Source organism: Accipiter gentilis, chromosome 24 (assembly GCF_929443795.1).
Source record: "Accipiter gentilis chromosome 24, bAccGen1.1, whole genome shotgun sequence".
Classification (NCBI taxonomy): domain Eukaryota; kingdom Metazoa; phylum Chordata; class Aves; order Accipitriformes; family Accipitridae; genus Astur; species Astur gentilis.
In genome coordinates, this window is record NC_064903.1 from 1,932,922 (window position 1) to 1,945,827 (window position 12,906).

The 12,906-nt window shown below is 49.0% G+C and overlaps 1 protein-coding gene across 2 annotated transcripts in view; it reads left to right on the forward strand.

Moving 5' to 3' along the window:
- LOC126050206 (BTB/POZ domain-containing protein KCTD12-like) overlaps nucleotides 1-12,906 on the forward strand; it is a 44,463-nt gene that overhangs the window by 14,216 nt on the left and 17,341 nt on the right. Inside the window, exon 3 of one of the 2 annotated variants that reach the window (XM_049827788.1) lies at nucleotides 9,261-9,317. The exons of the other annotated variant lie outside the window; for it this stretch is intronic. Coding sequence (XP_049683745.1) covers nucleotides 9,261-9,317 — 57 coding nt within the window. The remainder of the gene's footprint in view (nucleotides 1-9,260; nucleotides 9,318-12,906) is intronic. 2 annotated transcript variants of the gene reach the window in all.

Genomic DNA, 12,906 nt, shown 5'->3' on the forward strand with positions numbered 1-12,906 from the left:
TGCTCAGGCTGAGCTCTGGTCCTGCGATGCCAAAGCATGGAGCACATCCTTGGAAGTCGGCAGCTGGCCTGGAGGGGTGGGAAAGCAGCAGGAGACAGTGTCCCTCAGGAGCTTGGTCACTCCCTTCTCCACACATCAACACTCCAGCAGGAAGGGGACTATCGATGCAAGGCCAGTATCAGTAGGGAGTCTGGTTACAGCTGAGGTTGCAGCTTCAAAGGAGACCCGTTGCCAGAGGTGATTATTTACTTGCCTGAAGCTAGCAGTTCATGGAATCAAGTAGATTGATCTGCTCTAACTTTACCATCTTCAATTTGGATGTCAAAGTCTGGTTGTCCCCAGCACCTTTGATGGTGCAGCAAGAGAAGCGAGCATTGCTATAGGGTCAGATGCCTGTCTGGAGGTGACACCTAGACATCTAACACAGGGGGCATTCGTAGGCATTAGAGGTGCAGATGTGTCTCCACGGACTCCAAAAGGAGCCCCCGGAGACACTGAAGCTCCTTCTTTTCCTAAGGGACCTCTCTTTGTCAGCGTGCGTTTCAATATAGACTTGGGGATGTAGATCAGCAACAAGCACATCACTGGCTGCAAAGAGACTGAAGGGATCTCAGGATGGGTGATGGACCTTTGACAAACCTTCCTCTGACCCAGGAGGGACCTGCTAACTCAGGAGGACAGCCCAGCTTGGAACTGGGGTCCCGTTTGAGGTGCCATACCAAGACCCTCTGTGGGGTTGGGGAAGCTCTTTGGGGTCTATCTCAGGTTCCCCACTTGTGCTCAGCAATGACAACACCTCCCCAATGAGCACCGGGTTACCCGGAAAGGCTGCGGCAATCACATAATGCCGTATGAAGCCGTTATCATTAGTTCTGTGCCAGGGAGGACACAACAGAAGAGTGACCTGGTGTTGAAAGAGGGCCATTAAGCACCAAACCAAGAGAGCAAAGCTCTCTCGTGGGAGGCCTGATTACACACGATAAAATAATGGTGTGCTGGAGCGACCTGTGTGCAAGGTTTTCTGTGTAGTAATAATAATAGATGGTCCTAATTTGAGTTAATGACCCGATGGATGCCTTTGTCAGCTGCTGAACAAGACAAGGCAGCAAGCAGAGCCCTGATGCTTCATGCATACAGTTACTGAATGACTCTGTCAAACAGCGAGGTCTCCTCATCCCGCCTTAGTACCTGGAGCAGGCAATTATTTACTTTTAAAGCTGTTTCTCACAAGGCTGAGCCGTTAGCAATTAATCACTGTACATTTCTAGAGAGACTCCACATTTGACTTTCCTCCCTTTTTGGCAGCCCAGCCTGGCACCCACCAGTTGTACCCTCAGGTCTGTGGCTGATGGGGCAAGTCCAGCCAAAGCCACTGAGGACGTCTTTTTCAAGGGGAATTTGTCAAAAATAGGTGAACGCCAGGACCCTGGGGTGCAGCTGAGGCTGGACTGCAGGGGGAAGGGTTGATGCTGACCAAGGCTGAGGCTTGGAGCAAGGGGACGCTGAGCTGTGCGAAGCCAAGCAAAGGACGAAGCACAGCCTCAGGCAGGCTTGCTGCCCTGGATCAGCTCCTGGGGCTCCGTGGAGCTTCAGAAAACAGCCCAGCTCTATCACAACGAAGGTGCCCACCGGGATGGAGGACCCCATCCTCCACAGAGCATCCCCTCACCCCAGAGAGTCAAAATCCACAGCCTCCTGCTGTATTGCCCCCCACCAGTAATCCCCAGCCTTAATTACCAGCACAGACCAGCTTTTGGAGAGGGGAGGAGGGAACTCCATTCATTTGCAATTGTGTTTGCGTTCCCTGTCTGGAATAACTCGGCACCACCTGCAAAACAGCCTTTTTTCCACTCCCCCTGTGCATAATTTTTCCAAAGCCCAAAGCCATCCCGGCGGGGGGAGGACGGGGCCTGGAGCCCAGCCCAGCACTGCATCTGCACAAACAGGACTCGGGGACGTATCCATTTGACGAGAGGTTTGAAGGGGCTCAGCCGTTCACTAAAATAACATCCCTACCCTGTGTTTTAACCTTTTGGAAAACACAGCCCCAGCCCTTTCCAGGCAGCAAGGAAGAAATTGCAGGTTTGGGTCTTTTTCTGTGGCTCGGGGGAGTTTATTTTCTCTCGGGCTGCGTTTTCCAGGACGGCACTTCCTGAGAAAGCTGCTTGTCTGGGAGCTTTCAGCATTAGCTCAGCCCTTGGTAATCTGGAGACCCCGGGGTCAGTGGGTGAGCCACTTGTGAAATGAGTTTGTGGGGCCCGTCCCCGCTGCGGAGGATGCAGGGACCTTGTGTCTAACTGGGTCTGAGCCTTGCTGGTGGGGGAGAAAACCTTGAAAACACAGCGGGGGGGGTGAAGGAAAACCAAAAAAAATAATCCAGAATAAATGATTTTAGATTCAAGACTGGACCTGCAGCTTTAATCTCTGTATGGCTGAGGCTGGCACTAATGCTTTTGAGCTGAGGTCTGGGTGGGCAGGTCTGGGTCCACCTGACGTAGCCCCGTGCAGCATCCAGTGGCTGGATCCTTGGTGGGCTCCGGTCAGCTGTGCTGGATGGCACAAGGATTTGGGTACCGGCGTTCAGATCTGGTCTGTAAACACAAGTGTCTGCGATTTGTAAGTCCTCATGGATTTCTTAATTTCTTTTTGTCGTGAGGAGAGCAGAAGCACGCTGGGTTTCCTCTGTGCCCATCACCAACCCTGGTACTCACATGGGAAGGTCAGTCCCCATGGCCCCTTGGAGACTTGGGGTTGTCAGTGCCCTTTGGGGTGAGTGTCAAGAACCCAGAGCAGGGTGGGAAGCATCTTCCTTACCCATGGCAGCCCAAACCCCTGCACACCTCAAGGTCAGACCTCTCCTGACCTGGGCCCTCTCAGAAGCCCTTTTTCTCTTGGAGAAGATGCTTCTCCCCTGGAGACCCCAGCCCACCCAGAGCAGGGTCTTGCTTCCCCATGTCCCCAGCACATGGACTTCCTCGCCTGCCCTTCGGGAGCCCACAGCGCTCACCTCACTTAGGAAACAAGCTTGCAGAGCCGTTGCATTGCCAGTTCCTTCCTGCCCATCAACAAGGAGGATGGGATGGGATGGGATGGGATGGCTGCTCCAGACCTGTCGTCTGCCCAAGGTGTTTCTCATCGCATGGCGTGCATGGTTCACTACGCACGGGCAGCCTGCCAGCCTGCTGCCAGCCGAACTGAATTACACAAGAGGCAAAGCTGAGCTAAATTTATACATTAAACACAAAATTGCACAGAGAGGGGGCCGGCTCCCCAGGGCGATCTGGCAGGAGTCGCAGCCACCACCCCCTCCCCTTCTCTGCCCCTGCAGCCTGGAGCCATCCTGAACCACACATACAAATTAAAAACCATTGGTTTGGAGCTGTGCAGATGCCTGCAAAACTATTTGGCAGAGATATTTTAGAACTTGTGGCCACAAGCTAAGTGCATGAGATGCTGTCCACTCTGAGCAGTTTGTACTAGTAAAAATAGAGCCAGTGGCTCTTTGTCCAGCCAGCCCAAGCTGCAGTGGGTACAGGAGACTGTTGACATACAGCTCCTGCAAAATAAAGGTATTTTTTAATACCCCCTCACTCCCCGTTCACCAGAGACCTGTCGGACTCAGTTTAACTCGGGAAAGAGCAGCACGCTGCAAGTAAGAGCATCCTCAGCCTCTCCCTGGTGTTGGGTGTGATTTTTAATTCCCAGAAGCCCCATAGCTGTGCCAGGGTGCTACTACAAACCATGTCCTAAGCTGGAGCAGGCTGTGCTCTCTCTGAGTCCAGGGTACGGTATTTGCCTTGTTCCTGTGCTGCTCCATACTCCTCCTCACCATGGTTATCAGCCTCCTAAGTGTGCCAGCTGAAAACACATTGTTTTCAGCCCCGCAGCTGGCATTTCAGCCAAGGCATCCCAGCATTGAGCTGAGAACCTACTGAGCTCAGGAGCGCACACAGCAAATAGCTGGATAAAACCCTAAATTGACAACCCGAGACCATGAGCCCAAGAGCGTGACCCCAGCTCTGCAGCCTTATTCACACAAATATTCCCTGATTGCTCACTTTTCACCACTTCTCCCCGGCAGTCTCGCTGCTGTTCTGAGGTTTCCTGCCCAAAGTAGTCCCTGCTATAGCTGACTGGGGTGGGCAGGCAGCAAGAAGTTCCCGCAGAGGGACAGGAAAAATACACTGATCTTCTCCTAAGCAAGATTTTGCAGCAGTACTCTGAAAAACATTGCTTAGATGAATTCAGCGGAAAGCAAATGCACAGCCAGCTCTTAAATGGGTCTCAGAGCAGTTATCACCAGTTCACTATCGGAGCAGGAAAACACAGTAAGCGGGCACCGCAGGACGCTCTCTGCAGAGTGGCCATAGTCAATATTTTTCATTAACGACTCTGCTGATGGAGGAGACAGCACCTGCGTAACGCTGACGGGTGGCTCTGAGCTGGGAGGGCTTGCCAGAGCTTAAGGGCGCGAGTTCAGAAGGGTGGGGGGCCTTTGCAAAAAGTTGTGTGTCAGATGGTGATGTGGTTGCAGGAGCCGGAGACGTGGGAGACGTGGGGTATGTTGTTCTTCTCAGCCTGACACTGGGACTGGAACACCCTGCTCGCTTTGGGACAACGGGTTAGGAAAGATGTTGATGAACTGGAGGAAGTCCAGAGGAGAAGCACAAACAATAAGATGAGATTCAGTAACCATAGCTTATTAGGAAATGTTAAAGAAGCAGGGTTTGTTTAGTCTGGAAAGTAGAAGACAAGAAAACAGACCATCACCAGGCAAAGTTTAATTATAAAATGGATGGTAATCAATTGTACCATAAGGTCACTGGAGAAAGGCTGAGAATGAAAACACTTAATTCACTGTAGCAAAAGTTTGGGTTGGACATTACTAAAAGCCTTCTATCAGCTACAGCAGTAACGTGCAGCACCAGTGAGGCAGGTCTCTGTGGGAGGACTGGTATCTCTTTCCTGGAAGATTTAAGGTTAGACGAACATCCATCAGAGATGATCCCCTAGGATCCTGCGTCTGTAAGCTGAGAAAGGGAGGATTAATACATCCACCCCCTCCCTCTGCCTGGGCAGACCCCTGAAATTATTGACTATAAAACTAGGGGCCAGATCTTTGTGTCCCAAGGCAAGAAGCATCACCAATATTTTAACAAGGGATGCCACTGAATCCAGCCGTAGCCTGGAATAAATAGCCTGCCATGCATAAGTCCTGACAGAGGAGAAGCAATAGCTCCAGCAGTTTAAATGCAAATGCTTTCTCATCAGACCCAGCACTGATGCGTGGGTGAACACAGGGATGTTCTTTGCCTGCATCTGCCACCCTGCAGGGTTAGACCACCCTGGAGCCCTGCGAGTGTGACCAAGAAGAGGATGCTGCTCTCTCATTTCCATCTCAGCCTTATCTCTGATTCTGCTGTTTTACATTACCTTCTCTTCGTCTTCTCTGCCACTGCCTACCTGCACACCCCTCTGCTGCTGCTGCCTAGCATGTCCTCTCATTAGCCTGCACCTCCACCCACAGCTCTATCTGAACTAACATCTCTTTTGGCTTCCTGCAGGAAATGAGCTGGGAGGGGGGGCATATGCACAGCACCTAAATTCAAACATCTTGCCATATAATAAACAGAGGGTGGAGGACTCTAGCAGGCAACTGAAAGCACCCAAATGAGGCTCTCGGTCCCTGTCGGTGAACTCATCCAACTCAACAGCTTGTGGAGTTGCCTCTGTTCATGAGCTCTTCAAGGGGTCCCAGATTGTCCTGGCTTTCCAGCCCGAAGACCCTCAGCCTGGTCTGCGAGCGCTGAACTGCGTGTGACAGTGGTGGTGTCCCCTCCATCTAGCAGCTTCTGCAGCCCCACCACCCAGCCAACCTTTCCTGCCCACGGGACGCGGTGGGAAAGAGCAGTGCAGGAGTCCTGCTTCTGAGCCAGGTGCCTTCTCCTTCATGTCTTCACACAATACTGGTGGTTTTCTCCGCCTAGACCGTTATTTCTAAGGAGAAGCTATGGCTCACCATAGGGCCACCAAAACCAGACCACCTGAAGGTACCCCTCTACGGCCAGCAGTACGTTTTTGCCCTTCACCCGCCACAACGAGACTGAAATCAGCCTTGATGAGAGTTTTAACAGTGAAGAGACAGCGACAGGCTTGTCTTCTTCCCTTGTCTTTCCTCCTGGTGATCCTGCATGTGTTTACCAGGCTGGCTTTTCCCTGCATGTGGGGTAGTGCCTGCCCTCACCTACGTGCATAGTTGGCAAGGAGATGTAATCCAGCAAAGCTGTGTTTTATGTTTCATGCCATTTTACATCTGATCTGAAACAAAATCCAGGGCTTTTTTTCTTTTTTTTTCTTCCGAAGACTAGAATCAAATCAAATAAAAAAAAATCAAGCTATTATTTAAATAATCGGTGGATGGGAGCTCAGTGACACCGATTTAAAGGGATTTAGCTCCAACTTTAAAGCCTGGTGGGCTGCAATTTTCTGATTAATTCTTCCACAAACAACAGGGGTAAAAAAACATCCCAGCCTTGACCGTGCTCCTTCTAAAGACATGTTGCAGAGGGTCTGCCTCTGAGGATGGGCAGAGGCAGGAGACACTGGACCACAGGGTTTGGCTACTTGCAGTAATTCTGACACTGGAGCCTTTCTACCCATCCCCTGCCCTTTCTCTTCCCCAGGCGTCTCCTCCTGCCCATCTCTCTTCAGGCTGCATGACATGCATCTAATTACCACTCCTTTCTCAGAAATATGAACTCGGCACTGGACGTATTCTGTAATCAAATCAGACCTGAATGATGTTAAAGGAAAACTGAAAAGCTTTCTAATAATGAATAAACCAACAGAGATTAGGTGCCCTGGCCCATCTAGAAATGATACATGGGCAGAGTGAAAATGCAAACTATTACATTAGAAAACAAGGTCCAGAGGAGAGGATTTATCAGGCAGGAGTGGGCAGAGCACGTGTCCAGCTCCATGTCCTGCCTTTGACAGTGCCTGGCACAGAGATTTCAGACCAAGGTGGAAGAAACCCCTGCTCTGGTTTGCATTAGCCCTGCTCTGGGGGAATTTCTCCTTATCCTCAGCTTGTGGGCGATGCCCAATACCCTGCAGCATCATGGTTTCTGTCTCTTTTCATGTTCGGTCTTATCTAAACTGATTTTGGAAGGCAGACTTCCTTAAAGGGAGCTTTCCATAAAAAGCATGTGTTTTTATGGCAGTGGCAGTGCTCCCATCAGCTTTTTCCTTATTTCTTTCCTCTTTAGCCTTGACTATCCTGATCTCACCTTCTTCATCATAAAACTCCCTTTATGCTTTTCACAGTTTTACTGAAAATCTTTGGGCAGACTTTAATCTTGTCTGTCTGTCCTGAGGAGAAGTGGCCAGGAATAAACTTAGAGCACTACTCTATTCCCTAAAGGTATTTTTTATATTTTTTGTGGTTTCTTATTCCCTTGCCTGATGCAGTCAACTGTCTGTGCTGCCTCTGACTGCTGAGCCAGCGTTTCTTCATCTGCTCATCATTACACCGGGGTCTTATCTTTTTTTCTCTCTCTCCTGAGTCACTAAGGCTGATTTAAAACCCACCAAGGTGTATGAAAAGTTCAAGTGACGTTTTCGAATGTGCATTTCTTTTCACTGCTTGCCATTTCATTTAACCCACTGGCAGGCTCTTCGTTAGCACACCTTCGCGAGGTCCCCTTGCAGCTTATACTAGCCTCAGCCAGCTGATATGATTTTCTATTGCCTGAAAAATTTTTCCACTTGACTGTTCGCCCTTTTCCCCTTGCATTGTTAATAAAAGGCTTTCATCCTAAGATGGACTCTCGGGGACGTCCTATTATTATATTATTTATATGTTGAGAATGAACTCTTGATTCCATTTCTTCTTTTCTCTGCCTTAATAAGCTTTTAATACACTGTGGAAGTTAGACAACCCCCCTTTGGCTATTGAGTTTCCTTAAAAGCCTCTTTGATGGCCTTTATCAAAAAGCCCTCAGGAAAATGTATTAACTGTTCTCCATTATCTACTAGTTTGTTGACTTAACATAAGACGAACGGATTTTTTTTCCCTGTGTATTAGAAGCACACAGGCGGTTTTTAATTCTGCCTTTAATTATTATTTCAATTTGCTTGCTACGTACGGAAGCAGTTACAATTCCTAAATGGATCCTTGCAAACATGCTCAGGTGAACCATTTATTTGCTGAAAAACACAGGTTTGGGGTTAATTAAGACTAGTTGCAAATTCATCAAAAAGTACAGGAAATAGTGCTGAAAAACCTTTTTCTGGCAAGTGAATAATATGTTTCCTTCTGCAGCTTTTAAATGAAATATTCTAATTTCCCCTTTTCAAACAATATTTCAAGATTAAGTATAATTTTAACCTGCCTCTCCACGCTGTATTAATGGGTTTCTAGGGAAAATTTCTTTTCAATAGCAACCGGCTAAAACCAGAGAGGGAGAGATGTCTTGTTTCAGCCCACTATTTTTCCGCAATGAAACCAAATGAATTAATAAACCATTTGGGGCTGTCTTCCAGACCTTCCCCTCCTCCCCTGCAAGCAGAAAACAGGTTGTTTATACCTTTCTGCAGCTCAGGCTTTCAGGGAGGAAAACCAGGGGCTAACCTCCAAGGAGCAAGAGTGCAACTCCTTTGCTCCTCCAGGTGGAAAAAGCATGAGTAGAGACATGGTGGTTGTGATGCCGAGGCTTGTGACCCTCTCAAGAGTACCTACCAAGGGAGACATCCTAACCCAGGGTCTTGGTCTGATCCAAAATCTTCCTCGTCTCAGGGGAAGGGATGCACTGGCCCATTGCCTTGTCCCTGCACCTACAAGACATCTTTGAAAAAAAGTTCCCTTCAAAAAATTGCCGGTTTCTGCTAATGCAAGGGCATCTCTTCAACTGAAACAGTAAGATGGGTTTGAGCTGGTCAACTTTTTCCTGGATGAAGGGGGAGGGGTGTCAGCTTACGCTCTACTTCAAAAAGGCATGAAATGCTCTGGAGGAGGGCAGCAGGGTAACTACCAGAGACATTTCAAAAGAAGGCCATGTGTCATGCACTGTAAAACCTGGCTGGCCCCATGGTGCACATCCAAGGGAAATTCCTGAAAATCATTTTTCACAGGATGGACCACAGCGCTCTTCCTTTCCTTGCATCCCTCCCAAATCGGTGTGCTCACATGAAGAGAGGTCACCAGAAAGCTATCGTGGTGGAGCGGAGAGCCAGACCCAGACCTTCTCCTTTGTTTCTAGGTCCTGTTGTACGAGGCCAACTCTCCAGGCAGCTGTCCAGGCACTGCAGCCTTCCAGGTAAAAGCACTACAAGGGGTGTCGTAGGGCAAGTCTGGGAGTGGGTGAGGGTGCCGGTGAAGACGGGGGTTCATGTCTGTCTGGGCAAGGAGGTGTCTAGAGGGCTTGAGATTCAGTAGTGGCTTTGTGCTCCTCGCGATTCCCAGGTGGCCCAGTGCTTGGTCTCACTGGCCATGAGAGCCTCCTCGGTGGCTTCAGTCCCTTCACTGCACCCGTAGGATATCGTCTAAGCTGTTGCGTTTGTCGAGCCAACTGGGTTTGAGACCAGAAGTGGAGCTGAGCCAACACCTTTCAGCTGGGACTTCAAAATCTTCCCAAATCCTGGTTTTTATTCTTTCTGAAGGGGATCAGAGCTGAAGAGGAGGCATGAAGGAGAGACAGCCACCTCTTATACAAGCCTTTAACATTTGAGCGGGGACATTTAATAAGACGTTCCAGTGAGCATCTGCATACATGGAGATGCTGGCCAACAGGGTGGTTTGAATGACGCTGTATCTCATTTGAAAGCACAGCCTCCCTCTTGCACTGCTCAGCTTGTGCTTGGCTCCCAGAGCTACACAAGAATATTTAATTCTGCACATTCCTCAGCTTTTTTGGAAAGGCTGTAGTCCAGAACCACAAATAGTCATTGCCCAAAGGACTTAACACTCCAAAAAGGAAATGGAAAGGGGAAAACTGCAGCTGTATCATGGAAGGGAGGCTTCCAAGGGCTGTATTAGGCTCTGGCAGATTTTCCAATGAGTGATATCTTGGCCTCAAACTCTCTTTGAGTAGGAAAAGGTGCAAAGATAGGGAGAAAGGTGAATTGGGAGGAAGACTTTGCAGGCTGTAGGCTTCGTCTTTTTTTTGTAGTGAGGTGGGTTTAGTTCCCTGCAAATTGATTCATCGCTCTATGGCTCACTGGTGGAAAGAGATAATGATGCTTCTGCTGTCTACTCTGGCTGGAGCAGAAGTATTTGTTTGCATATATAGGCTGGACCCCTGGCATAAGGATGGGGTGCTCAGCTGGACCCAAGTGTCTACCTGGTGCATCTCCATGCATTTGGACAGACTTCAGCTCAAGTAACTGATGCAGCTGCAGTGGTTTTGGCAGACCTTAGCTCACAAAACTGACACGAGAAGAGAATGGAAAGCCCTAAAGTCTGGTGTGGGTCTCCAAGAGGAAGGGGCTCAGCAGGAGCATCAACACACAGAGCACACCAGTGCACGTTGCTGTGTTGTCTGACCCCAAAGTACTCACGGATCTGGGTCAAACTGGTCAAAGTTTCTGCAAAATAGGACAAGAATTTCTGGAAGGAGGAGAAAGAGGAGAGGCCATCTCCCTCTTTCTTCTCACCCAGAAGCTAAGACTCTGCTTGGATGAAGGAAATGTGGGTCCATGTTGCCTGTACGAGCAACCCCTGCTCTGTATGGACAGGCAGTGCCCTTCCTGGGCAGCCGCCTTGCTTTGGGGAATTTAAGCCCTTTGCGTTTCTTAACTAAATGCAAAATGCAACTCTTTCTTTTGCTGTTGAGCAAAAAATTTGGTTTGGCATGAAGAAAGTATTCCAGTTCACTCTTTCCCCAATATATTAAGAGTTGCAATGATTCCCACCTTTCCCTTTTGCCTTCCTGCCTCTGACATTCCCAGCTTGGCCAGCAAACTGAGCAATCTCCCAACCCTGCCTGGGATCTCCCCACAAGGCCATTAGTTTGTGGATTTTCTGCTTGGCAGAAATACCTAGATAGGAAGCGAGTGCAGTTACATCCACTTGGAAGCCATCGATGGGGCTGCTTTCTGAAAGTGACTCCTGGAAAATTCAGAGAAAAGCAGATTCCAGTGCAAAGAAAGACAGCTGGAGCCATTTGTGTGCAGCAGACATTGCCAAGGAACAATCACTGGGAACAGCACATTCATATGTACAGTCCTCCTGGAAACTGTGACCCGGGGAATGCCTTCCCCACCTTTCCTCGTTGACTCCCATACAACTGCTGCCTTGATGCTCTTGAAGGAACCTTCCACTTTGCACACTGGGGTTGTGGGCAGGAATTAGTTGGTTTTTTGTAAACTGGTGAGCCCAAAGAACAAGAAGCACTTGGGTGGGGAGCTGTCTTTCATACAAAAGGGCAAACAAAGTATCTCTGAATTTTAGCAGAAAACAGCAAGACATTCAGCAGACAAGCTGAACAGTTTACCCTAGAGATAACTGGGAGCTTGGATAGGTGGAAGGCAAGCCAATGCTGTCCTTTCTGCCATCTCCTCATTGCTCAAATGGACTTTTCAGGTATTATGACTGAAGCTGTGCTTTGATGAAGGAAAACAAACAAGCAAACAAAAAGTTTTAGTTCATGAAAGGAGGTCCCTCTCAACACTGGACAGGTCTTGGTGCCTCCTGACCTCCATTTCCCTGCTTGTCAGGTGGGGGAAACACTGACCCTCTCGCTGTGGGATGGACAGACCCAAGGCTTTTGGCACTAGCAGCCACAGGTGATGCTGCTCTGGTGGCCTCACTCCTCACATAGTGTCAGTGAAACCGGGGGGGGCTTCTGTTTTATTTGCTAGAGTCCTTTGCCTCCTTGTGGAAATAGATTGGCAGGTGACCAACAAAAAACTGTATTTCTTTAATAACTGCCTCCTCACGATTCAGTCCTGCCAGATGGACAAGCCAGGATCTGGATTTCCTCAAGCCTTGTTCTGGCTGACTTCAATGGAGAGTTCATTTTCTGGCTTTCCTCCCCATCCCATCCCATCCCATCCCTTCACCTCTCCTCTCCTCTCCTCTCCTCTCCTCTCCTCTCCTCTCTTCTCTTCTCCTCTCCTCCCCCCTCCTGTCTTGCTTTGCCCATCACCAAAGAAGGATTTACCCCAGGACTAAGACCAAGAGTCCCAGCCAATTGCAACGTCTTGAGTTTAGGCGGCAAAAGAGAGGAAAAGAATTATGATGACTTTAACTACCATTTTATGGTTTCAAGGCCATCACTTCCAATCAAACCATAAACTGGCTGTGATCTACAGCCTGCCTATATGTTGCACATATGGCACTGATTAAAGAGCAAGATGAGCTAATGGTGTTGAAGTCATTGCTATGAACACATGCAATCCCTCATATGCCTGGAGCGCTCTGCAGCACAAAAACAACCCAGACACTGTGTTCTATGGTGTCATTATGAGGTTGGGGTTTTTTTCTATCATGAGATCTGAATTCAGTCCTGACTCTGCTTCTGCATCCCTATATGACCATAGCCATTATGGGCATTTTGTTCTACCCCCGCGCCAGTAGGTGAAATCCTGGATGCTGCAAATTGGGCAGATCTCCTGGCAGCAATTCCTGATCCAGGCCAACACAGCAGGGAATTTCACCCTGCTCGGCTGATAGCACGGGAGCGCTCAGTAGCTCTTGCTGGGCAGCTGTGGCAGTTCCAGGTTTGTGCAGTGTACAGAGTGAGTGTGAAAATGGGAGAAGTCCTGCAAGTCAGAAGGAGGATGCAGAGAGCAGAGGAATCTCCTGAAGGACACGGAGGCTGATTCCAGGGACATGGGGTGGAAGGTTTGCCAGTTATCCTCCTTGATGACTCCTTGCGAAAAAAAACCCAACCCTACTTGTGAAGA